The sequence below is a fragment of the Chrysemys picta genome, chromosome 1 (genome assembly GCF_011386835.1).
Source record: "Chrysemys picta bellii isolate R12L10 chromosome 1, ASM1138683v2, whole genome shotgun sequence".
Taxonomy (NCBI): domain Eukaryota; kingdom Metazoa; phylum Chordata; order Testudines; family Emydidae; genus Chrysemys; species Chrysemys picta.
Window position 1 is genome coordinate 279,457,066 of NC_088791.1, and position 26,763 is coordinate 279,483,828.

Below are 26,763 nucleotides of genomic sequence, written 5' to 3' on the forward strand. Positions count from 1 at the left end.
TAAAACCTAGGAAATTACATACAAAAATATGCTAAATGAACACTAAGGTTATAAAGTCAAACATTCAAAAGTTAGAAAATGCCAGAATGAAGGTTGTGTGTGCAACCTTTATTTGCCCTGTTATGCTTATTCATTATGATACAGTCTTAATTTACCTGATTACATTCTATGTTTCCACAGGACTGCTGCCTCGTTCAATCAGTAGGATGAATCAGGGTTATGTAGTGACATCCGCGAAATTTGCTATTTATGCCATGACCAATCCACAAAAAATCTGTGATTTCTCTGCTATTTAAGTAAACCCCTACAAATAATTCTAAAGCTTATCATATTTGAAGTATTCTTGTGCAAACACTTATGAAATTAGCTAAAGTATACTGTAATGTATACCGTGCTTACTATGCTAGAATCTGGTCCGTGAATAGGAAATAAATCAACGGAATGGCAGATAAATAAATCGAGTGGCACTCACATAAACATGGTTAGGGGCATGGGATAGCAGTAAATATCTGGATTAGACAGATTTTTTTTCTCTTATGCACTAGCACAGTGACATCACCCTCGTGCACATTCTTTCTGAGAGGAAGCTGACCTATACATTCTTCCTCCTGGCTCCTGCCTTGTAATCAAGTATTTACCAGTAGCACAGCAGCAGAGGTGCTACTGCTCGGAGTAAGGTGGCAGGAACCTTTCTCTTTTTCTGAATGCTTCTGCATGAAGCCTGAAGCAACAGGAACCAGGGGTGGCTGGGGAAGCCCCTACTTCACTCCTCAGAAGCTCTGAATGAGGCCAGGAAGAAATAATATTTACAAGTTCCAACTGAGGAGTTTAGAAGTTGGGAAGATTTACCTCAATGATGCAGTTTTAGTGGCTGCACATAAACTTTTGGGGGGTTGGAAAATGGGAAAGGAGAGAATACAGTGGTGGTTTTATAAGCATCACTCTTTTGTTTCCTGATGAAAGACCTCCCTAACACTATGAGAGAAACATATTTACAACTTTTGTTTAAAATTTAAGAGAATTTCAGGACATACCACTTAATATACATTCTGCTCTGTTAAAAACTGAATTTTCTTAAAGAAACAACAATTTAAATATATTCAAGATGACCATCTCTTCAAATGCAGGCAACGCAACTTTACAATAATATACTAAACTAATGCACAACTCAATAATTGTCTGAACAAGTATAATCACACTGTGTAACTTGATTATTCATCTCACTCTTAGATTCTGATCATCATAATTAATTATGGATGGCAAAATGATCAAAACAGGCAACTAATATTAGATAAAGTGCCAATAAAAAGATCATTCTTTGAAATATGGATATTAAGTTTAAAGTACTGCAACGAATGTTAGGTAGGTAAAGAAATTCATCCTGATTTCAACAGCTGGCTAAGTAATGGCTTTATACTTGCTATTGTGTTTAAATATTCATTCAGCAATTGCATCACTTTGTAAGTGAACAGCATATTATTTAAGTAGTCAAGGTACTTTTTAAATAGGAAATCTTCCATGGATAAGTTTTAAAACACTGAGGTTTTGGTTGAAGAATTGCTATCTCTGTTTTTAGGAGGAAAATGGATATTTTAATTGTCATGTATGATATAGCTATATCTTGGCAATAGCCATATACTATGCTAACAAATACATTGGCATCTGGATTTTATATAATGTTTGCATAATCCTATCCTAAATGCATACATATATTAACCAATACATAGCATGTAGCAAAGATTAAGTTATCCACGACTGTTTTATCTTATTTTTCATTCACTGAAAAGTCAATATCTTTACTATAGCAATTGTATATATGTTAAAAATATGCACATTTTCCCTAAAAAGTAAGGTCTCTGATCAAAGAGAAACCTAGAATGAAAAAGCTGTAAGAAAGAGGCTTATGAGTTTACTAAACAAATAAAGTCAAGCCACATAATTGTGCATTAGTTCACTTTATCCTCTGAATAAATAAAAGTGAACTGGTAAACTATTCCTTTCTTAGAAGGTTGGGGTTTTTTTTTTTGTTCTGTTTTGTTTTGGTTTTTCTCCCTTCTCCATTCTCTCTGATCTTGACAGATTGGGATCTTTAAAAAACAAAAACAACAAAAAAAATTAGGGGTGTTTTACATGAGGCTGCACTGCCAAATAAATCTCTTTAGCACTTTCCACTATGGTTGTTTTCCTTCATTTTTTTTTTCTTATTGATCTTGTCAAGTAAATACTTCATATTGTGTAAAGGCTTTTGGGGGCTGATACTGCACAGGATTAAATAGTGTAAAATGGACGAATCAAGGAGTATTATTCCATAGTAGGTTTTTAAACTGGTGCAGCAGGCCTAGAAAGCGAATTTTGCATCCTCTATGTTTGTTTGTCATTAATTCAAATTCTGTAGTCCTAACTTGGGGTCCAATCCTTATTCTGTTTCGAATTCATTGAAATTTTCCATTCCTTTACAAAGAGAAGGCCCCCAGAGCTGAAGTAAATTCCAGTACCAGATCCTGTCATCTCATCCACTTTGGGAGACCTTTGATTCTTCCTGTGCTTTAGTTCCTGGAGTCATTTGATTGAATCAAAATCTCAGCTTTTTTAAAAAAAGGTTATTTTTCTCATACTGTTACAAAGAAAACCTTAACAATGTGAACAGAATGTAACTGATGTCTGAGTCTGCAGAGAGCCTAAAACGATAGCTTTGGGGGAGGGATAGCTCAGTGGTTTGAGCATTGGCCTGCTAAACCCAGGGTTGTGAGTTTAGTCCTTGAGGGGGGCCACTTAGGGATCTGGGGCAAAATCACTACTTGGTCCTGCTAGTGAAGGCAGGGAGCTGGACTCAATGACCTTTCAAGGTCCCTTCCAGTTCTAGGAGATGGGAGGTATGAACTGACTCATGCATCAGAACAGGATGCTAACTCCAAAACCCACTTCTCTGAGGAGGCCCTGCTAATACCATCCCAGCAGAGGACCTCTGTGTTGCATGAGAAGAGTGCAGTGGGCCTTGCCTGCTTCTGCATATACATCCTATCCTCTGAAGTAGGTACTGTGGGATCCTTTGCTGCCTGGCTTGCCTGTCTGGAAAGCAAGAAGGGACCCCTGCTGCTAATACTGGAGGGGAAAGAGGATCATCATTCCACATTCCTAGAAGCTCATGTTTCAGGGTTTCAGCCATCCACCAGCAGGTGTCAAGAAAGGGCTCCATCTTGCTCCCAATGTATTCTGGGTTTCTATGTTTTGTTTTCTTTTGTTTTGTTCTAATATTCCTCTGAAGCATCAGGGATGGTCATGGCTGGAGATAGGACATTGGATGGGGAGGGCCAGTCTTCTGAGGTGATACTTGAGCATTCTGTCTCTCAGGTGCTTGACCTGCTGGTTCTTACTCAGATGCTCAGGATCTAACTGATCACCATATGTGGGGTCAGGAAGCAATTTTCCCCAGGTCATATTGGCAGTAATCTTAGGGGTTATTTGCCTTCTTCTGCACCATGTGGGTATGGGTCATTTGCCTGGATTAATGGGTATATCTCAAGCATTTCCCTGCCATGTAGAGACCTTGGGCTCTGGTAAACTTAAGTCCCTCCTATTCACCCCCTGTGGCACGTGACAGTCTAAGCTCCTGTGTGTAGGCTGTAATACTTGGTCTAATTTTGGTGGTTGGGTTTAATGTGCAGGTGTGTGGTGGTTTTGGCAGCCTGTGATATACAAGAAGTCAAACTAGATGATCTGGTGGGCCTTTCTGGTCTTAAATACTGACTCTAAATGGGAAGCAGGGCCACATGGGGTGTTGTGGTCTGTTTAGGGCCCTAGATTATGTTAATAGGGTTGGGGAAACCTATTCCTTCTATGCATGAATATGGGAACACAATCTGTTCAGTGATATTAATATAAATCTCATAACTCACAGTAATTAGCTGACTGATGCAATTTATTTCAATCTGAGTGCTTGTGCTTTGCTAACTAATGAATGGAATTGAAGGAGAGCTGTATTGTTGCAGAATGCATTTGTGTAGATCTATGGCTCCACAAAAATGAATTGTGCACATAGTGGTGATGGATTAACATAGTCTATTGCAAAACCACGAGTAAACCTAAACCCATCAGGTTTTTTTATTGCTCTAAGAACAATGTTTTGTGCCTGACAGCAATATAATTGTTCACAAGGTGAACTGCTGTGCACTGCTCATATTAATAAAAGAACAATCTCACCCTTCAACCCCTTTGAACAGAGTTATGAGCAAGTCAGTAAAGAGAAGTTGTTTGCAGCTGAAGTAAGAAAATCTTCCTTGGAAACAGACCCTTGTGGTGCTGTCATCACTGTCAGATGATGGGTAAGGAAATTGCTTTTCCTGACTATTCAGTCCTTCCTAAAGGTGAAGAAGAATTTAATAGATTCAGCTCTCCATTTTCCCAAAATATTTTCTTACAGATTTCTTACTGCAGTCTCCATATTTGTTCTAGCTACACCTGTGATTTTCAGGCTGCGAGCTAAATGACTAACAAGTCGGAACCTATTGCAACATGGGTTTAGTAGCACTGAAAGTGACAGACTGCTTTTTCTTTTACATTTTTAAATAAATTAATCCAGAGTTCAGATAATATCAACAAGTAATTTAATTATATGCATTTCTATTGCACAATATTGTAACTAATTGTTTCCCAGGTTGTAGCATGCCAGGTCCGAATGCTATTATTATCTGTGTATGTGGAGATGGGTACATTGTAGACACACACTCACCTACATGCAATTTTTGTACCCTATGTACTCTGACATTGACATACTGGAATTAACAATCAGTGATTAGCAGAAATATAAATGTATAGGGCCAGATCCTCAGAACCTCTTAAGGCACTAGCTGAGGATTCCCCTAGCAGGAGGCTGTCATGGCAGGAGGCTGGCCACCTCCTCTTTGGCTTCCCCACTAAAGGAGGGCAGGGATGGGGTAGAGAGGCAAAATGCAGTGCACTCTGGTGATTCCAACTAACAGAGCTGTACTTTAAGGGATGTTACGCACTGCTGTTAGTTAAAGCAGCTTTGAGGCCGCTCTGACATGTGCCAGGGAACCATCCAGCTCCTGGTAACTCCCAGGAGTAGGGGACATACTGCTTTCAGGCCCAACTTCCTTCATTTTGTCTATGCCTCCCGTCGACCCTCCAAAAAAAAAAAGAACAACAAGGCAAAAACAGCAACCCACATGCAGGTCATCAAAAATTCACTTTATTTTCTGGAGTCTTTATGTTTGTAAAACATTGAGGGCTCAATTCTGCTGTGAACATGTATGAGCAACTCCTATTGAAATAAACAGGGTGTCAATTGGGCAAATGTGAAGGGAGAATTTGTCTCTAAGTAATATTGCTCTGCATCAGAGGGGTAGCCGTGTTAGTCTGAATCTGTAAAAAGCAACAGAGGGTCCTGTGGCACCTTTGAGACTAACAGAAGTACTGGGAGCATAAGCTTTCGTGGGTAAGAACCTCACTTCTTGCATCTGAAGAAGTGAGGTTCTTACCCACGAAAGCTTATGCTCCCAGTACTTCTGTTAGTCTCAAAGGTGCCACAGGACCCTCTGTTGCTTATTGCTCTGCATATTATACTTATCTATGGGTTTGCTGCCCTTCTGAATTACTCTGGATTATCAATTCATTTGGCATTTTTAATCATTTTGTACTAGAACTAGAAGTCAATTTTACTTGTTTTCTATCTAATGTAATTCACCTCAGGCCATATTCTGCCAAGGACTTTTATCCACAACTTCCATTGACTTTAGAAGAAGAGACGGACAGGGTATGCTCTTGAAGTCTTTACTGTTTGATGATGAAGATGAACCATTTCTTATGTGAATGTGAGGAAGAAAGATGTTGGTGGGAGAGGGAATTAAAAAAAAAAAAAGGAAGAACAAAAACATCCCCAGAACTCACAGGAAGTCTATGTCTGTTTAAGATATGCATTTTTTCTTTTTTAAAGATGTTTATTTCCCTATGTGTGTTGGGGGGACGGGAGAAGCTGAAGCATACGTAGCTGTATTTAATACATTGTTCATAAGAATGACACTGACAGTAAAACATAGAGACATTGTTGGATTTATTGCAAAATGATACATACAGTAATGAAGATGGGGGGATTTAATTGCTGTTCTCTTTTAATCATCTACTAGCCAAATGTCTTCATGGAAATAAGATCCTTTCCCTTTTAGCATGTAATAAACTGCCCCTATGTGCCCAGTAAGTGCTGAGAAAGCACCAGTCTAATTAATTGGCACATAAGGGCAGTTAATTGGCATGAAGAAATACTGTAGACTTTTATGAATATATTCAAATTGAGCAGAGGTTATATTGCTTTTATGCTACTCTTTATGTAATTTTTATTTAATGTTTTTTGTTTTGCTAGCACTATCTGCTTTATAGAACCTTTCTGGAGGTTGATTAGAGTTCTTGTTTGTTACACTGGGGAAAAAAAGACTGTAGGTTCTGTTATTTATGAGTTTATCTAGATTCCTCATCGAACAATTTTACTGCAACTTTTTGAGGAAGATAATTCCAAAACAGCAATTCAATATAAACTAAGTACAACATTTCCAAGTACAAATACATTGGTACAAATGCAGTATTAGGTGCATATTAATACCAGCTCAAATATGTAGAGCAGTATATTTAATTGTATTATAATAAGACTTAGCACTTCTGTTTTGCTTTACGTCTTAGATTTTTTTTTTAACAATTGACATAAAAAATTTAGTCTTAAAGAGACATTGTCAACTTGATATCTTAATTACAGAAACGTAGTTTCAGGCTTTACACCAATGCTGAACCCTGCTGCCATTCTTTTTTAATGTGTATGTGTTGTGCGGGGAGATTAGGCTATTCGAATTATTTTTTCTTTTCCTTGTTTCTGTGTGAAAATGTGTCTGACAAAGTGGGTATTCACCCATGAAAGCATATGCTTCAATACTTCTGTTAGTCTATAGGGTGCTACAGGACTCTTTGTCACTTTTTACAGTAACAGAATGAAATGTAATAGTGAAAAGTGCAAGGTCATGCATTTAGGGATTAATAACAAGAATTATTGTTATAAGCTGGGGATGCATCAGTTGGAAATAACAGAGGAAGAGAAGGACCTCGGAGTATTGGTTGATTACAGGATGACTATGAGCCGCCAATGTGATATGGCCGTGAAAAAAGCTAATGCGGTCTTGGGATGCATCAGGTGAGGTATTTCCAGTAGAGATAAGGAGGTGTTAGTACCATTATACAAGGCACTGGTGAGACCTCATCTGGAATACTGTGTGCAGTTTTGGTCTCCCATGTTTAAGAAGGATTAATTCAAACTGGAACAGGTACAGAGAAGGGCTACTAGGATGATCCGAGGAATGGAAAACCTGTCTTATGAAAGGAGACTCAAAGAACTTGGCGCGTTTAGCCTAACCAAAAGAAGGCTGAGGGGAGATATGATTGCTCTCTACAAATATATCAGAGGAATAAATACCGGGGAGGGAGAGGAATTATTTAAGCTCAGTACCAACGTGGACACAAGAACAAATGGATATAAACTCGCCATCAGGAAGTTTAGACTTGAAATTAGTTGAAGGTTTCTAACCATCAGAGGAGTGAAGTTCTGTAACAGCCTTCCAAGGGGAGTAGTGGGGGGCAAAAGACATATCTGGCTTCAAGACTAAGCTTGATAAGTTTATGGAGGGGATGGTATAATGGGATAGCCAAATTTTGTCAATTAATTGGTCTTTGACTATTAGCGGTAAATATGCCCAATGGCTTGTGATGGGATGTTAGGGTGGGATCTGAGTTACTACAGAGAATTCTTTCCTGGGTGTCTAGCTGGTGAGTCTTGCCCACATGCTCAGGGTTTAACTGATCGCCATATTTGGGGTTGGGAAGGAATTTTCCTCCAGGGCAGATTGGCAGAAGCCTTGGGGGGGTTTCACCTTCCTCTGCAGCGTGGGGCACGGGTCATTTGCTGGAAGATTCTCTGCACCTTGAAGTCTTTAAACCATGATTTGAGGACTTCAATGGCTCAGACACAGGTATGATACAGGAGTGGGTGGGTGAGATTCTGTAGCCTGCATTGTGCAGGAGGTCAGACTAGATGATCATAATGGTCCCTTCTGACCGTAAAGTCTATGATTCTATGATAGTAATTCCATGCTCTAATAAGAATATAACAGTAGGGATCTATTATTGACCACCTGACCAGGACAGCATCTGAAGAAATGAGGACAGTGATAGTGACTGTGAAATGCTGAGGGAGATTAGAGAGGCTATCAAAATAAAGAACTCAATAATAGTGTGGGATTTCAATTATCCCCATATTGACTGGGTACATGTCACCTCAGGACGAAATGCAGAGACAAAACTTCTCAATACTTTAAATGACTGTTTCTTGAAGCAGCTGGCACAGGAACCCACATGGGGGGAGGCAATTATCGACTTAATCCTGAGTGGAGTGCAGGATCTGGTCCAAGAGGTAACTATAACAGGACCACTTGGAAATAGTGACCACAATATAATAACATGTAACATTCCTGTGGTGGGAAGAAAATCTCAGCAACCCAACACTGTGGCATTTAATTTCAGAAAGGGGAACTATGCAAAAATGAGGAGGTTAGTTAAACAGAAATTAAAAAGTACAGTGACTAGAGTGAAATCCCTGCAAGCTGCATGGACACTTTTCAAAGACACCATAGTAGAGTCCCAACTTAAATGTATACCCCAAATTAAAAAAAAAACACAATAAAAGAACTAAAAAAGATCCACCGTGGCTTTAATATCATTTAAAAGAAGCAGTGAGAGATAACAAGGCATTTTTTAAAAAGTGGAAGTCAAATCCTAGTGAGGTAAATAGAAAGGAGCATAAACACTGCCAAATTAAGTGTAAAAATTTAAGAAGAAAAGCCAAAAAGGAGTTTGAAGAACAGCTAGCCAAAAACTCAAAAGGTAATAACAAAATGTTTTTTTAAGTACATCAGAAGCAAGAAGCCTGCTAAATAACCAGTGGGGACCCTGGATGATTGAGATAAAAAAGGAGCACTTAAAGACGATAAAGTCATTGCAGAGAAACTAAATTAATTATTTGCTTCAGTCTGAGGATGTTAGGGAGATTCCCAAACCTGAACCATCCTTTGTAGGTGACAAATCTGAGGAATTGTCACAGATTGAAGTGTCATTAGAGGAGGTTTTGGAATTAATTGATAAACTTAACAGTAACAAGTCACCAGGACCAGATAACATTCACCCAAGAGTTCTGAAAGAACTCAAAGGTGAAATTGTGGAACTATTAACTATGGTTTGTAACCTGTCCTTTAAATCAGCTTCTGTACCTAATGACTGGAAGATAGCTAATGTAACACCAATATTTAAAAAGGGCTCTAGAGGTGATCCCGGCAATTACAGACCGGTAAGTCTAACGTCAGTACCGGGCAAATTATTTGAAACAATAGTAAAGAAAAAAATTGTCAGACATATAGCAGAACATAAATTGTTGGGCAAAAGTCAACATGGTTTCTGTAAAGTGAAATCATGTCTTACTAATCTTTTAGAGTTCTTTGAAGGGGTCAACAAACATGTGGACAAGTCCAATGGACATAGTGTACTTAGATTTCCAGAAAGCCTTTGACAAGGTCCCGCACCAAAGGCTCTTATGTAAATTAAGTTGTCATGGGATAAGAGGGAAGATCCTTTCATGGATTGAGAACTGGATAAAGACAGGGAACAAATAGTAGGAATAAATGGTAAATTTTCAGAATGGAGAGGGGTAGCTAGTGGTGTTCCCCAAGGGTCAGTCCTAGGACCAATCCTATTCAACTTATTCATAAGTGATCTGGAGAAAGGGGGTAAATAGTGGGGTGGCAAAGTTTGCAGACAATGCTAAATGGCTCAAGATAGTTAAGACCAAAGCAGACTGTGAAGAACTTCAAAAAGATCTCATACAACTAAATGATTGGGCAACAAAATGGCAAATGAAATTTAATGTGGATAAATGTAAAGTAATGCACATTTGAAAAAATAACCCCAACTATACATACAATATGATGGAGTCATCATGGGTAGTTCTTTGAAGACATCCATGCAGTGTGCAGAGGCGGTCAAAAAAGCAAACAGGATATTAGGAATCATTAAAAAAGGGAGAGAGAATAAGACGGAGAATATCTTATTGCCCTTATATAAATCCATGGTACGCCCACATCTTGAATACTGCATACAGATGTGGTCTCCTCGACTCAAAAAAGATATACTGGCATTAGAAAAAGTTCAGAGAAGGGCAACTAAAATGATTAGGGGGTTGGAACGAGTCCCATATGAGGAGAGATTAAAGAGGCTAGGACTTTTCAGCTTGGAAAAGAGGAGACTAAGGAGGGATATGATAGAGCAGGGATCGGAAACCTCTGGCACGCGGATCACCAGGGTAAGCCCCCTGGTGGGCTAGGCCAGTTTGTTTACCTGTCACGTCCACAGGTTCGGCTGATCGCGGCTCCCACTGGCCGCGGTTCGCTGTCCCAGGCCAATGGGGGCTGCAGGAAGTGGCGTGGGCTGAGCGATGGGCTGGCCGCCACTTCCAGAACTGGACCCACTGTCAGAAAGAATTAGGGTTTCTAGGTGTCCGATTTTTGACCGGAACACCCAGTCAAAAAGGGATTCTGGTGGCTATGGTCAGCAACCTCCTGACTGGGCCACTAAAAGTCTGGTCGGCAGCTCAGTGGGGCTAAGGCAGGGCTCCTTGCCTGCCCTGGCTCCACGCAGCTCCCGGAAGCGGCCATCATGTCCAGCTCTTAGGTGCAGGGGCCAGGCGGCTCTGCATGCTGCCCCAACCCAAGCACCAGCTCCACAGCTCCCCTTGCCCAGGAACTGTGGCCAATGGGAGCTGAGGGGGCAGCGCAAGCAAGTGCAGGCAGCGCACAGTACCGCTTGGCTGCCCCTGCACCTAGGAGCCGGACATACCGGCTGCTTCCAGGAGCCACCTCAGGTAAGCACTGCCTTGGCCAGGGCCTGCACCCCAACCCCCCTCCCGCACCCCAGCTCCCTGCCCCAGCACTGAGCCCCCTCCTGCACTCTGAATCCGTCAGTTCCAGCCCGGAGCCCCATCCTGCACCCCAAACCCCTCATCCTTGTCCCCACCCCGCATTTCCAGCCAGAGCCTTCACCCACACCCACGCTCCAAACCCCTCATCTCCAGCCCCACCCCAGAGCCTTCACCCCCAGCCAGAGCCCTCACCCCCCAGCACCCCAACCTCCTGCCCCAGCCAGTGAAAGTGAGTGAGGGTGGGGGAGAGCGAGTGACAGAGGGAGGGGGTGGAGTGACCGGGGAGCAGGGCATCAGAAAAGGGTCAGTACAGGGGTGAAGCCTCGGGGTAGGGGTGGGACAAGGGTTTTCGGTTTTGTGCAATTAGAAAATTGGCAACACTAGAAAGAATTAGCGTCTGGCAAAGGAAAAGGGCAATAGGAAAGAGCCCTGGCAAGAAAGAGGCTCAGCAGCAGCACTACAGAGCTTCTTGTTAGTCTTTCTGCACACCTCAGAGCTTCTTCTCTTAGCTAACCATGACCCCTCCTGCTCATAGCTGCAATCTGTGTCACATGAGGAGCTGCCGCACAATTCCCCTCCAGCCCACTGGGATTTCCTGCTCACTTCTATTAGCCAATCATGTCAGAAAAGGGAGGATCCAGCCTGAGGTCATGGGTCCACTGTCTTCAGTGGAGAGATTTCATTCCTTCCCCACTTCTAAGTCCAACTTCAGGGACTGAACGGGAAGGCAATGTGCCTTCATCGTCCTGCTACTATCCCGGAGTGGTTTGATGCCTGATGCAAGACAGAGTACCATCAGGGACTGCTCTCTGTAGTGCCCTGGCTGCTCTTACCTGCAGCAGGGGCTGAAACTGATCCCAATAGACCTGGAATAGCAAAGGATCATTGATTTTCCTCTTGGTCTCTGGTGCTGCATTCAGGGCAGAACTGAGCCCCTGGTTCACAAGATTTTAAGTGGGCTTATGATGACAGACACTTCAAATTTAGCAGAAAGAGGCAAGCCATTGAAATGACCTCAGTAATCAATTCATTTGATTTCTAGAACATTTTTGCATGACTAAACTTTTGGCTCCTCACTTCATCTGAAGGAGAAACACTTCATAATTTGACTGATGATTTTGCTTCCTTAAAAAGCATAAGGAAGCCATTTTACTAATACTAATCCTGTGAATTGCTTTATAACCTTACAGTACTTAGTGTGTGCCCTTTTAATTGCTGGTTTGCATTAGTACAAAAATAATTAAATTTCCCCCTGCAAATTACCCAACAGAAGATGTTCAGACAGAAAGAGAATAAGGACTTTTTCATTTTCCTTGCAAATGTGCACTAGAGCAAATCAGAAAAATACTTGCTGGTAGTCACATGCGGCCCATCAGGCTAATCTGATTGCAGGCTACAAGACATTTTGCTGACATTGACTGTCTGCAAGCACGCCCCCTGCAGCTCCCATTGGCCGGGAATGGTGAAGCACAGTCATTGGGAGCTATGGGGGGCCAGGCCTGCGGATGGTCCCTGTAAAAAAACTGTCTTGTGGCCCGCAATCAGATTACCCTGATGGGCCACATGCAGCCCGTGGGCCACAGGTTACCCACCACTGATTTAGGGTCTCCCTACAGATTTGTCACAGATTTTGCTGCATCTGTACAAAATCTAAGTTTGATTTTTATTCTCTTTCATTTTCTTAATGTGAAGATAACTCACAGGATAATGTGTTACCGAGTATAGGGTTGCCTTGAGTTTCGATACCAACATCCTGAAAGAAATCCCAGAGAGGTGTGAAATGCTAGTAAACTCAGTCAGGTGCTAACTTTTGACAGTCATTGTTGAAGCCTATCATTGATTAATCCATTTTGTACTACGTCCAAATGTACTCATCTCTTCCTAACATTCTGTTCTTCTACGAGAACATTCTGCAGACATACACATTTTAATATGTAAGTCATATGCTCTGAGATGTTCTTTTGCTTTTAGTTCTCAATGGCCATGTCTACACTACCCGCCGGATCGGCGCATAGTAATTGATCTATCGGGGATCGATTATCGCGTCTCGTCTAGACACGATAAATCAATCCCTGAATTGACGCCTGTACTCCACCTTGGCAGGAGGAGTAAGCGGAGTCGACAGGGGAGCCTCGGTGGTCAACTTGCCGCTTTGAGGACGGCCAGGTAAGTCGAACTAAGATACTTCGACTTCAGCTACATGAATAGCGTAGCTGAAGCTGCGTATCTTAGATCGATCCCCGCCCCCCCCAGTGTAGACCATCTTCATTGTTTTTCAGTGATTGTCCTAGGTCTGAATGAAACTCCATTAGGAAACAGAGCTTATCAACACTCATCCTTGCTCAGATACAAGAAGCATTCCACAACAGTATGAGGCATTCCCCCCTCTAAGCAAAGTCTGAGACTGATGGATTGGTAGGGCTTCTAGCACATGCTGGACTGGGTAGTAAGTGGCTACAGCTGGAAATTGAACTTATTTACTTCATTTGGTGCTACAGGCCAATTAGATAGCCTTATTAATAATATTGTATAGTGGAGCTGTTTGCTACTGTCTAGTCAGCACAAAAGATTTTATTTGCAGAGCTTTCTACTGTCATTTGACATATTTCTTTGTGACTTTCAGGATTTTATGGGCTTCCTCTAGAACTTCTTCCAGCAGCACTACAGGCAGCTCAGCTGAATAACTATTAATATTTTTGAATGAATCTCATTTGTCTTTCTGAGTTGAAATATTCCTCCCTGCTCCTGCAAAAAAACATACTAAGCTCGTATATTGTGGAGAGATGAAAGCAGTGGCAGGTGAACCTGAATGGTGTTGGGGCTTCCCCATAACATTCTTGCAAATTCCAAATACATGGTGTTTTCATTCTTTATTTTAAAGAATGTCCATGCTTCTCTTCTGCTCTAAACTGCCAACTGTAGCAGAGAGCAAATTCTCTGGTCCACATCCTGACTCTTTTGTAGCCTCTTTATTTCTTCTATAAGTTACTGAAAATGTTTGTAAGCACAAAAGAGGAAAGAATTTGTGTAATTTTACTGGAGCAAATATTAGTCTAGAAATCCTTCTGTTGATTTACAGCAATGTAAATAAGTGATGTCAGGGACTAATGGTCTAGTGACAGTGCAGCTGCAGCAATTCTAGTTGGGGTCAAAAGACTGCTGCCTCACCTTGCTTTTAAGACAACCCTTCCCATTAATAAAGGAGTTACAGTACACTGATGGATTTTAAAGGGAGTGAGTAGAATGAGTCAGCATGACATGGGGCCTTGAGGAAGAGCAGGTAATAAAGAACAAACAATGAGATAAGAATGCTTGAGTTCCCTCCTTCCCCCCCCCCCCAACAAAATATTGACATTGAGAAATTATTGCATGTTACAGTTAGTTGATAGTATGCGATTATTGGACACTGTCATGCAACACCTTGGACAAAGTAGAGCATAATGTGCATTCCCTCAGAATATCCAATTTACAAAACACGGATAAACCAAGAGTATCTGTCAGTTTAATCAATGTAATGTACACTATGACAAATGTTTTGCAATCTCACTTCAGTGTGAAATTTGTCTTTCGGATTTCATATAGTACATTGATATATTCCCAGCATTCATTGAACAGTTTTTAAGTGTTTCATCAGAGAATAATAGCTTAATGTGACAGCTTTTCAGTGACTTGCATTTTAACAATCCATATAGGAAGTTGAGTATTATAAGTCTTTGTACAAACTATTTATATCTTTTAGAAGACTTTTGATGGCAAAAGATTTCTCCAATCTGAGGGTCATTTTTAGGGGGAAGATGAGGGACTATTCTTAATTAAAATTAGCATTATAAGAAAGAGAAATCATTGTAGACTCTCTTTAAAATAAGTCTGTGTTTAATAATGTGCTTGAGGACTATATATATTGACAAGACATAATTACAAACTTTAATTAATAATTGCATTTTTGGAATTCCCCCTATACTAGGAAAATATTTTTTTTCTCCCAAATTCTCTTTTGTGTGCCCCTTTTTCCATTTAGAATACAGCCTCTGTTTCCTAGAGTCATAGGGAAATCATTCTAATTGGGACGCTTATTAAGGCTTCTAATATACTGCATGTACATTAGGAAATAGGCTGGGTTTCTACTATGTGTGTGTGTGTGTTTGTAAAAGGAAGAGCAAATGGTGCCGCGTTGTTGCTGTACTACATGTATCCTCTTTATGACTGGAAATTTGTTTTCTATAAGTGCTTCCTTATTGTGGACATATATGCTTTTCTACACCAAGATGAGTTATAAGTGAAATATAAATGCTAACTCTTTCATACATTTCTATTATGATCATTTTAAAGTATTTGGTTTTAAGTTCAAATAGCCCTAGGACTCGATGTATTAACATAAAATATGTTTTTAAACATTTTACTCCTTTTATAAAAACTTAACTGAAGCACATTCTCTAACAGAAACAGTTATCACTTTTGAAGCATACAGTCTATATATTTTGAGAGGTGACTATTGAAGAAAGGGAGAAATGTTGTAAATCTCTGTAGCGTGTGAAGTGTGTGCAATAGAACCATGCATCAGTCCATAATAATATGATTCCTTATGGTTAATTAGATACATTTTTATTTTAATGGCTACTTATTTTTAATTTGAATTTAATGTACAGGAATTTAATGTACAGGAATTTGAAGACAATTTCTCTGTAATGCTGTGGCTGAGTTCCCAATTACTATTTGAACATTATGTTAATTACAGTATTGATTAGCTATTTATAAAGGACATTTTTTTAAAAAGTTATGGTTTTGCATATTCTGTGGGGATTCTCTCCAAGACCTTTCCTGCTTGGCTTATCCAGAATACCTTGTCCATTTCTGGAAGAACACTTCATCCAGTTCTCTGGGATCCAAAAAAAGTCACTTTGACTCCCAGATTTCATTAGTCAAGTTCCTTTATTTGTCATACTGAGTTGATCAGTCTCAAGCATAGGCGTGGGCATACTACACATCAAAACTTACACAGAAAACCTCTTCCTTTATACACATTTACACATTACATTGCATCACACGTTTTGGAATTGTGTTGGTTACTTTGCAGAACCCGATCTCAGTGCAGCATGTTCGGTCCATGCATTGTCCACGCTCAACTTACTCTTTGCATCATCTCTGCAATCCTAAAGTATCTTGTCCATTGTTAGTAAATGGTTCTCTGGGTATTCTCCCTTTTATCTGAGCTGGTTCAGACATTGTCTTTTTAGCCCATTGACCTATTTACTTATGTTATTTAGCACAGGGGTGGGCAAACTTTTTGGCCTGAGGGCCACATCTGGGTATGGAAATTATATGGCGGGCCATGAATAGTCACAAAATTGGGGGTTGGGGTGAGGGAGGGGGTGAGGGCTCCAGCTGGGGGAGCGGGCTCTGGAGTGGGGCCAGAAATGAGGAGTTGAGGGTGTGGGAAGGAGCTCTGGGCTGGGCAGGGGTTTCAGGTGCCGGGGGGGGGGGAGGGCTCCAGCTGTGGTTACGGGCTCTGAGGTGGGGCAGGGGATGAGGGGTTGGAGGCGCAGGAGGGCACTCTGGGCTGGGACCAAGGGGTTCGGAGGGCGGGAGAGGGATCACAGCTGGGGCAGAGGATTGGGGTTTGGGAGGGGGTCAGTGGCACAGGGTCCAGGCAGCGCTTACCTCAAGCAGCTCCTGGAAGCAGTGGCATGTCCCCCCTCCTACTCTTACACAGAGGTGCAGCCAGGCGGCTCAGCACGCTGCCCCATCCTCAGCCACTGCCCCTGCAGCTCCCATTGGCCATGGTTCCCAGCCAAAGGGAGCTGCGGGGGCAGCATTTGGGGCAGGGGCAGCATGCAAAGTCCTCTACCTGCCCCTACCATTAGGAGCCGGAGGGGGGACATACCGCTGCTTCCGGAAGCCATGTGGAGCCACAGCAGGTGGGCAGGGGGGAAAGCCTCCAGCTGGAGTGCAAGAGCGGGGAAAGCCCCAGACCCCCCTTCCCAGCATCAGCTTGAGGGCGGATTGAAACGTCTGAAGGGCCAGATGTGGCCTTCAGGCTGTAGTTTGCCCACCCCTGATTTAGCACAAACTTTCTGTTTTCAGCCTAATGATCTGTCTAGCTCCCTAATTCTATCCTCCAAGACATAAGACCTCCCTCTATGTGCATAGTGTTCCTTTTACTGAAAATTGCTGTGTGCTGCTAAATTAGACCCAGATGTGTCTGTGTGGAGTGGTGAACGATATGATTTTTCTATACCTTACCTAACTGTGTAGCTTAATTAACTGATGTTCGGTAAGCCCTTTGAGAACCACAGATGACAGATATAATAGAAATATTAATATTCGATGAAAGTAACAAAATTCCACACTAGATCAGGAATTGGATGACCTGTACATTTACCTCACCTGCATATCACAATCTGCATGCCTTTCTAACTATTCCTTCTTTACTGAGGATTGATTTGCCCTGAAATGTTACAATTGCAACCCTGATGACATTAGAACACTGGGTTTTATTGAAATGTTAACAAATTAGTGAATTTAATGACCAACTTTTGGAACCTAGGTGCCTAAAGCTGGGATCCTATATCCATATTTAGGCACCGAGATAAAAGTGGCCAGAATTTCAGACAGGCTGAATATTCACAAATACCACTGTAGTAAGTGGGAATTAGGACATCTCAGTACATTTGGAAATCTGGACACTTTTACTTAAGCATCTAACTATAGTTTTAAGCACCCAGGTTTGCAAATTTTGCTCAATTTTATCAAACACCAGTTAACAGAAGTTAAAGGTCTTGACGCACCATATAATATATGTGACCTCTTTGTATTAGATACCCAGGGAGACCATGAGATAGAGTCTCAGCAGTAGAATTTAGAGTTGATTGAAAAAAAAATGCCATGGAAAATTTTGATCTTTGTCAGAAATGTAAATACAGAGAAATTTCAGCCCCATACTGAAATATTTGGATTTGGAAATGCTGCCCCTTTGCCTTATGGGAGTTTCAGTTCAGGTGGCTCAAGTTCCCATTTTCCTTTATAGGCTGGGCTCTCTGGTTGGTGTACATCTCTCATGGTGTACCAATTTCCCCTGTTGGGGAGGAAAAGTGGTTCATTTTGGCAGTCTCTGGCCATGATGCATTATGGGAGATATAGTCCAGCCAGCAAGTCCAGCCAATAGAGAAGAAGGGGGACATGAGACATCAAAAATATTACTCTCATGAGCCATCAGAGCATCACTACCAAATTTATATATTTTAGGATTTAGTCAAAATATTTTTGTTTTCAGGCATTTATTTTGTCAACAAAAAAATGAAATGTTCTCTGGAAAGTATATAGTGTTGTAGACATGTTGGTTCCAGAATATTACAGAGACAATGTGTGTTAGGTAATATCTCTTATTGGACCAACATCTGTTGGTGAAAGAGAGAAACTTTCGAGCTTTCAGAGTTCTTCAGGTCTAGGAAATTCACTCAGTGGGTTACCTTAGCTGTGACTTTCTGAGTAAGTTTTTTTTTTCTTTTATTCTTCATTTTGGTTACTGTCATATCCATAATTAATCACTTTAAGGTACAATTGCATTTTGCTCAAAGGACTTGTCTCTGCTAATACTTTATATTCATTAAAATGATTCAAATTTTGTGTGCTGTTAAAAGTGTTTAAAATAGACAAATGCTCTTATGAAGATGTTCAGATACCATAGTGCTGGCTGCTGGCTGCTGTATCAGAACCTAGAGAGAATAAGAAAGCTCAAAGTCAGTGGAACAAACTCTCCCAGGAACTAAGGACCAACACAAAGCTCACTACCTTTCACTCCAAGTGCAAGCCACATTTATTTCACATCAGCTTCTCAAACACAAATACATATATGTCTACACAAAACAAAACAAAACACCAAACTACAACCCTACTGAACCAACACACTATACTACACATGCGGTTTTTCCCCTTGGGGAGAAGATGAGAGAGAGAATGAACCATGGGTGACAGATGTTAGTCACATTCCCTGAATGCACTTCTGGAAGGCACTCGTACACTACAGTTATAAGAGTGGTATTAGAACCTATATAGATTACATTAGAATAGAACTAAGTGAATGCTGACAAAAACTGAGATTTGATTTGAATGTCAGTTAAGTGCTGAATGATCATATAAGTACATTGATTAATAGCAAAGATACTTAAGGATATAGAACTATTTCTGTCTGAAGCCATCTTTTTAGACCATAACTTTACAAAACATTCACTTCTTGAACAGATGTTTTCCATGTTTAGTCTTTGCATAAAAGTGATTTCCCCCTGCCCTCGTCCCCCTTTAAAAATATTGAGCAAAACCAACTCATGTCTTTTTGTGAAAGAGGGGAAGGAGGGAATCATACTATCTCCATTATAAAATCAACAAACAATCAAGGTGAAGTTAGCAGCTTCAGATTGAATAGACTAGAGGGAATAAAATGGGTGTTGGGGAGGCCATGCTGGTTGCAATAGTCAAGTCAGGAGACGAGAAAGGCTTGGGTGAGAGTCTTTAGCAGTGTGGAAAAAGACAGAGTGAATCTGGATGTAAGAAATATATTTTTAATATATACCAAGATGTATGTTTTCCATTGCAAACAATATTTTCCCTCTAACAGTAACATGTTACTGTACCATAATATACCATAATCTTTTCTTCAGAGAAATATACATTGAGAGTATCATTTTTCAATGTATATTTTTATGATTTCTGATGCTCATTTTCCGGGGACATTTATCTGGAACTTTTGCCAGCACTCAAAATCTCCCTTTGGTAAAACCTTAAAACAGAAAACTATATGGTTAAGAGTTGTGTAATGTTATCTTATGGTCAGAAAAGAGGACTGCTTCCATCCACAGACTATAAAATCCATATACTCCTCCTAGGTGATGGTGGTGTATGGTCACACAAGGGCCTGATCTAGTTCTCAGTTCTGATTTCAATGGGGTATGGATCAGCTCTATAATGTGCATGTGGGGTTATCATTATGAATATTCCCTAATTCACCATTAGTTTCCTCCATAGGTCTTTTTATAACAAAAACGTATTAAATGACAAACCAAGTGTTTAAAACATAATCTTAATGCAAATGAATGACAGTTAAAACAGAATATAAAAATAAAATGAGGCCGTATTGGAGTAGTACCAGAGAGGGAAAGTGACTAGTTAGTTTGACCTCAGTTGTAGGCAAGGCCTTGGAATACATTTTTAAAAGAGAAAGTACTTAATGACATACATAGAGGTAAACAATAATGGCGATAAAACACAACATGATTTTACAAAAAAAAAAAAAAAACCAGATCATACAGACCTACCTGATCTCTTTCTTTGAGAAGTTAACTGATATTTTAGTCAAAGGAAATGTTGATCAAATCTACCCAGTTTTCAGTAAGGCATTTGATACAGTTTCACATAGGAAATTGTTAGTTAAAATTGGAGAAGATGAGGATTAATATGGGAACTGATAGTTGGATAAGGGACTGGTTAAAGGGGAGGCTACAATGGGTCATACTGAAAGGTCCTCTAGCAGGCTGAACGAAGGTTACTAGCGGAGTTCCTTAGGATCAATCTTCAGACCAATCTTAACATTTTCATTCATGACCTTGGCATAAAAAATTGGAATGTGCTAATAAAATTTGTGGATGACACAAAATTTGGAGGCATTGCCAAAACAGAGGAGGACTGGAATATCATACAAAAAGATCTGTAGGATTTTGAAAACTGGAGTAATAGAAATGAGATGAAATTTTAATAGTGCAAGGTCATGCACTTAGGGACTAACTACAAAAAATTCTTGCTTTTATCTGGGGATTTATCAGTTGAAAGCAACTGAGAAGGAGAAAGACCTGGGTATATTGGTTGATTACAGGATGAGTATGAACCACCAGTGTGATGCAGTAGTGAAAGAGGCTAATGCAATCCTAGGTTGCATCAGGCAAGGTAATATCAGCAGAGATAGGGAAGTGTTATTGCCATTTTACAAGGCACTGGTGAGATCTCATCTGGAATATGGTGTGCAATTCTGGTCTGCGATGTTTAAGAAAGATAAATTCAAACTGGAACAGGTGCAGAGAAGGACTTATTAGAATGATTAGAGGAATGGAAAATCTATTTTGCAAGTGGAGACTCAAGAAGCTTGGCTTGTTTAGCCTAACCAAATGCAGTGAAGGGGAGATATGATTGCTCTCTCTAAATACATCAGAGGAATAAATATTAGAGAGGCAGAGAAGTTATTTAAGTTAAACACCAATATTGACACAAGAACATGTGGATATAAACTGTCCAGAAACAAGTTTAGGCTTGAAATTCTAACCACCAGAGGAGTGAATTTCTGGAACAGCCTTCCACGGGGAGCAATGGTGGCAAAAAGCATAACTGGCTTCAAGACTGAGCTAGATAACTTTATGGAGGTGATGGTATGATTAGACTGCCTACAATGGCATGTGGCCCATCTGTGACTGCTAGTAGCAAATATCCCCAGAGGCTGGAGATGGGGTACTAGATGGGGAGAGCTGAATTACTAAAGAGATTCTTTCCCAGGTGTCTGGCTGGTGGGTCTTGCAATCTGGGCTGGGAAGGAATTTTCCCCCAGGTCAGATTGTCAGAGACCCGAGGAGGTGGGGAGGAGAAAGGTTTCACCTTCCTCTGCAGCATGGGGTGATTGATGGTTTAAACTAGAGTAAATGATGGATTATCTGTAACTTGAAGTCTTTAAATCATGATTTGAGGACTTCAGTAGCTCAGCCAGAAGTGATGAGTCTGTTATAGGAGGTCCTGTGTCCTGCGATGTGCAGGTGGTCAGACTAGATGATTATGATGGTCCTTTCTGGCCTTAAAGTCCATGAGTCTGACTGGTGTTTGCCTACTTCACTTGAAATCCTAGAGAAATAATAGTTACATTTCTGGTATTGCTAGATTATTAATTATTGTTATTATTTACATTATGTTGCGGGTAGGATCTTGTAATCGGTAGAACTCAACAAACCAAATACTTGTACAAGGCTAAATAAATAAATAAATAAATATGAAAAATAAAATAAAGCTAAAAGTGTTGTTCTGAATTCAGAGTATTTTTCTAATTTTTTTGAATACTAGCAAGCAAATAATTTAACTATTTGATAAAGATATTCAGTTGTAACCAAATGTTCTTCTAGGACACTTAAAATTTATGAATTCATGAAGGGTTGTTCTACCACCTCTGTACAATTAAATAATGTTAGGGCATTGGGTGCATACATTATTGCAAAGTATGATGTTGGTTCTTATTAGCAAATAGACTTAAATTTTCCTCATAGTGCGGTTTAGATTAAATTTAACCAAACTGTAATTAAGCTTGACTTATGAATCATTTTGATGAGAAAATATAATTAATTTTTCCAAGTTTTCTTATGTAATTAAACAAAATAAAATATAAAGCCAGCTTGTAGTTAAATGCCTGAAAACTTTTTCCTTACCATTTTTAAATCACTACACAGGATCTTAGCTATTAAACTTAAATTTCCTTTAATGGGAGCTAAAGACTTAAATCCCTGCTATGGCTCAAAAATGTATGGGTTCTGTAGGTACTTCATAACCTTTAGTCAGGGCAGGTTTTAAAATGTTGATGTTCTTTGTTCTAATCAGCAGTTTTTATGGCTAAATAAATAAAGCAGTTAATATGGATCATGTTCATAAACCTGTGACTCTTTGTGTATATTTGTGTGTGTGTATATATATATATATATACACACACACACACACACAAACAAACAGGCAGAGATTTACACGTTTTAAATAATTAAAAAGAAGGGTTTATAATGGAAAGTATTTCATAACCTCTACTACAGGCATCAGCTCTACGTTATACACTCTATGTGTGTGTATGGGTACACTGTGTATTATATATATATATACACACACATACACACACAGTCACTCTCTGTCTTTTTCCCTTTCTTTCTCAGGTACATACATATACATAGTGTGTGTGTGTATACATACACATTATAGAATATGTTCAATATACCTGGGGCCTCTGACTTGAGGGTACAGTAATGGAATGTAGAGCCTTTCATCATTTTGTCATATCTAAGTCCTTAGTGACTCAAAGTCATTACAATTTGGTACCTTATATAAAATAAGTTGGTGGTTTCCATTCTTAGTGGATAGTTGTCCATGTCTCCCCAAAAACAAACCATTGTAACTGGTGCTAACTTGAAACTACATTGATCGTCTGAGGCTATGTCTACCCTTGGAGCTAAGGGTGTGATTCCCAGCTTGAGTACACATACTTATGCTCACTCTCATTGAGCTAGCACACTAAAAATAGTGTAACTGTGATAGCGCTGGCAGTGGTGAACAGCGACATGGGCTAGCTGCCCCGAATATAAACCAACCTGGACCCTGTGGGTACATACTTACGACAGCTAGCTCATGCTGCCGCTTTCCAATTCCCATGCTACCGCAGCTACCTCGATGAGAGCTAACATAAGGAAGTCTACTCAAAATGTGAATTACACTCCCACCTCTTGGTGTAAATGTAGTCCAAGAACTGAATAGATATGGTGACAGAATTACTTCTCACCCCATTGGGTCCCTACCTCTTTTCCTATTTCCTCTTAAATTCCTTGTCTGTACCTTTGTCATTTGTCATCTCCTTCTCTTTTCTGCCCTGCTCCTCATGTCACTCTAGGTGTATCCAAAATCACAATCCTTTTTCACTTACTGGTCTATGTCACTCCCCTCTTTAAACCTTTTCACTAGTTTCCCATCCCCCTTCATATCTAGGTAAGTCTTTTACCAATGGGAAGGCCCTGTTCCTCCAGAATAACCCTCCAAATGTGTGAATCTCAAGAATTTTGTAAGAAAACTTTCAGTTCTTTCCGAATGAGCAAACTCTGCCACAGTGGAAGAATTTGGAGGAATATCTGCTGAGGAAACCTTGCATAAGTCATCCTCCTTCCATGCCCTTTTCCTGTGAGTTTTCTTGTGAGAGGGCACTAACAAACCTTCAGGATTCAGCCAACTAAAATAATTTTCTGATTGTTTCTTTGTCATTATAAATGTTTTTATTATGAGCCTTTTGCTTTTATTATAACTTTTTTAAATTACTGTATACTGTTCTTGGTACTGAGTTGGCTTGCTACAGTATGTTCCCACTAGAATCAAGAAATAACTGGAAACCTCAGTTCCTTGCTGTACCTTTTCCCTCGTTTCTTCACACACTAAAACATCACCCACTCACTCACACTCATGAATATAAATAAGTAACACAATCCTGAGCTAATTAAGCTATTTCCCAAGCAGACTAGGAAGAAAACAATAGAGAAAGGTGTGATTATCTTTGTCTTTCTTTCTTTCTTTCTTTCTTTCTTTCTTTCTTTCTTTCTTTCTTTCTTTCTTTCTTTCTTTACTTGATGTGCTCAGTTTCTGCAGTGATGGGGCCTATATATATATATCTAAACAGACACACAAATCTTCATTAATTCTCAGATGATAATTTATTTTTCCATTTCTAGTTGATCCCCTATTTCAGATTGTTTATTGCACTCTGTCTTCATAACAAAGCTCCATAGTGTAACCCTCCCTTTGTGTCCTGAGTATATTCACATTTGAATTACAATTATAGCTGTTTCATCCTAACATCCTGTTTTTTTCTCAAGGATCATGTTAGGATAAGTGTGAAGGTCATTGACTAATCCTGTTATTGTTTTTGTAGCTTTAGCAACTGAATTAATTTTCTAGTAGGACTTACTCTGAAATACTTCTCTCTACATAGGAGAACATAATGGAAGTTATTAGAAATCAAGAGTTTTTACTACTGCCGGCTGAGGAACTACATAAACTTCTTGCCAGTGATGATGTGAATGTTCCTGATGAAGAGACTATTTTCCATGCCTTAATGATGTGGGTTAAATATGACATGCCGAGGAGATGTAGTGACCTCAGTATGCTGCTTGCCTATATCAGATTACCACTGCTTCCACCACAGGTAATGCATTATTTTTTTGGTTTGTTTTATAAAGTGGCATATTAATTAGTTATTACGAAAATAGCAATTCATAACTGGTAAATGTTTTGTTTAATTTTCTGATAGTTTAAAAACAAAAAACAGTTCAAGGCATGGAATTCAAATTTTACAGATAGTTTGCTGATAATTCCTTTGTGTCGATGACTATTCTCCATTCAGCTAGACTAGATTATCCTAAGAATGATTACTTACAATAACGGTGGGATTCACAAGGAGGATATAGCTGCCTAAATCTAACATTTGGGAGCCACTGGCTTTCACAAAACCCCTGTTCAGGTGCTGACTAACCCTGTAGGCACCTATAGTCCCTTATAGTTTCCACAATTAGTCTCCAAGGTGCCTACATTTCTCTTGCTAGCCACGTACACAACTGCCTAAATTCTGACTTCACCCAGGAGGTTGGTGCTCGATTTACACTTATGCCTCAGCCCCAACACAGTGCACAAACTAGGCATTCCCCTACTTGCCTTGCCTTCGAGGCCTAATCTGATAGGCATGCTTTGAGCAAGCTTAAACTCAAACCGAAGATGACAATGGCAATGATGCCTTTCTCCCTCCTCTAATAACCTATACCCCGTGGTTAGAGCACTCAGTCAGCTTATGGGAGACCTGAATTCAAATCCCTCCTCTGTCTGGTATGGAGCAGGGACTTGTACTTGGGTCTCTCACCTCCCAAAAGAGTGCTCTATCCCCTGAGCTATGGGATATGCTGGGGCAGGTTTCTCTGTCTCGCCTGTTGGAGCTGTTCCACAGTGCATAAATACTTAATCCTATCCTAAGTGTTTATGTAGAATATTATCTCACCTGAAATTCAGACAGAAGTTGGTGAATGTCTGTATTAGTGGTGTAATTTACTGGTTTGGTCTCATTTCTTGGAGCCACCTGCCAAATATATGAAGTGAGCAAAGAAACTGCATATTTTAGTTATTTGTTGTCAAGTGGTTGCATTCTGAATATTTTAAACATGTGACTCGAGGATGTTTTGCTGTTTACTGGCAGCTTGGATCAATAGCTGCAGCTAATGGTCATACCAGACATTATGTCTTATTAGAACATTCAACATTATTTTCATTTCATGCTATCTTTCTGGATGTATTTTATATATTTTTCCTACTAACAAGTTTTAATTAAGTTTTAATAGAATATAATACAGAGTATTACTGCCACAAAGCAGCCCTAGGGAATAGGGGAGGAGACACTCACAGTTTCTGGATAAAGTGTCTAGAGAGTTTTTGGAGCACGTTGAGGGTAATCTATGTTGCTTGAAACTGTTATATGTACTATACCTTTAAATTTCTGATCATCTACAGAGATAAAAGCTTTTCTATTCTCAGAGTTGCTCAGAGGGAACACCTGTATTATGCTCTCCCAAGGAGACTTGACTTTTGATGGTGGTTGTTGGTTTATTAAAATGTAAATGCATTTTTTAGACTGAATGTATGTTTTTCTCTCTGTGAATAATGTAACATCAAGGCCTTTTTAAAATCCAGTATGTGTTGTATCTCATTTTTTCAAGACTGAAGTATAAATATGTAGCTGGGTGATTTTAGTAAATTAGGCGTTAGGTTTTGTAGAAAGTAAAACAGGGTCAGTTGAACCTAATGGGTGTAAAATAAGAATATAGACAACTGTTTAAAATTACTTTTCTATTTACAACTGTTTGGTGTTTGGTGAAAGGGAAACTTTCAGGTCAAATTTGCCTCCAAAGTTAAGGGAAAAAATTAAAAAACTTTCATAAAAACCA

At 39.9% G+C, this 26,763-nt stretch overlaps 1 protein-coding gene across 1 annotated transcript in view; it reads left to right on the top strand.

The window, feature by feature from the left end:
- Window positions 1–26,763, top strand: part of KLHL1 (kelch like family member 1) — a 433,580-nt gene that overhangs the window by 227,547 nt on the left and 179,270 nt on the right. Inside the window, exon 5 of the mRNA XM_065581135.1 lies at window positions 24,768–24,980. Within this exon, the coding sequence (XP_065437207.1) occupies window positions 24,768–24,980 (213 nt within the window). The remainder of the gene's footprint in view (window positions 1–24,767; window positions 24,981–26,763) is intronic.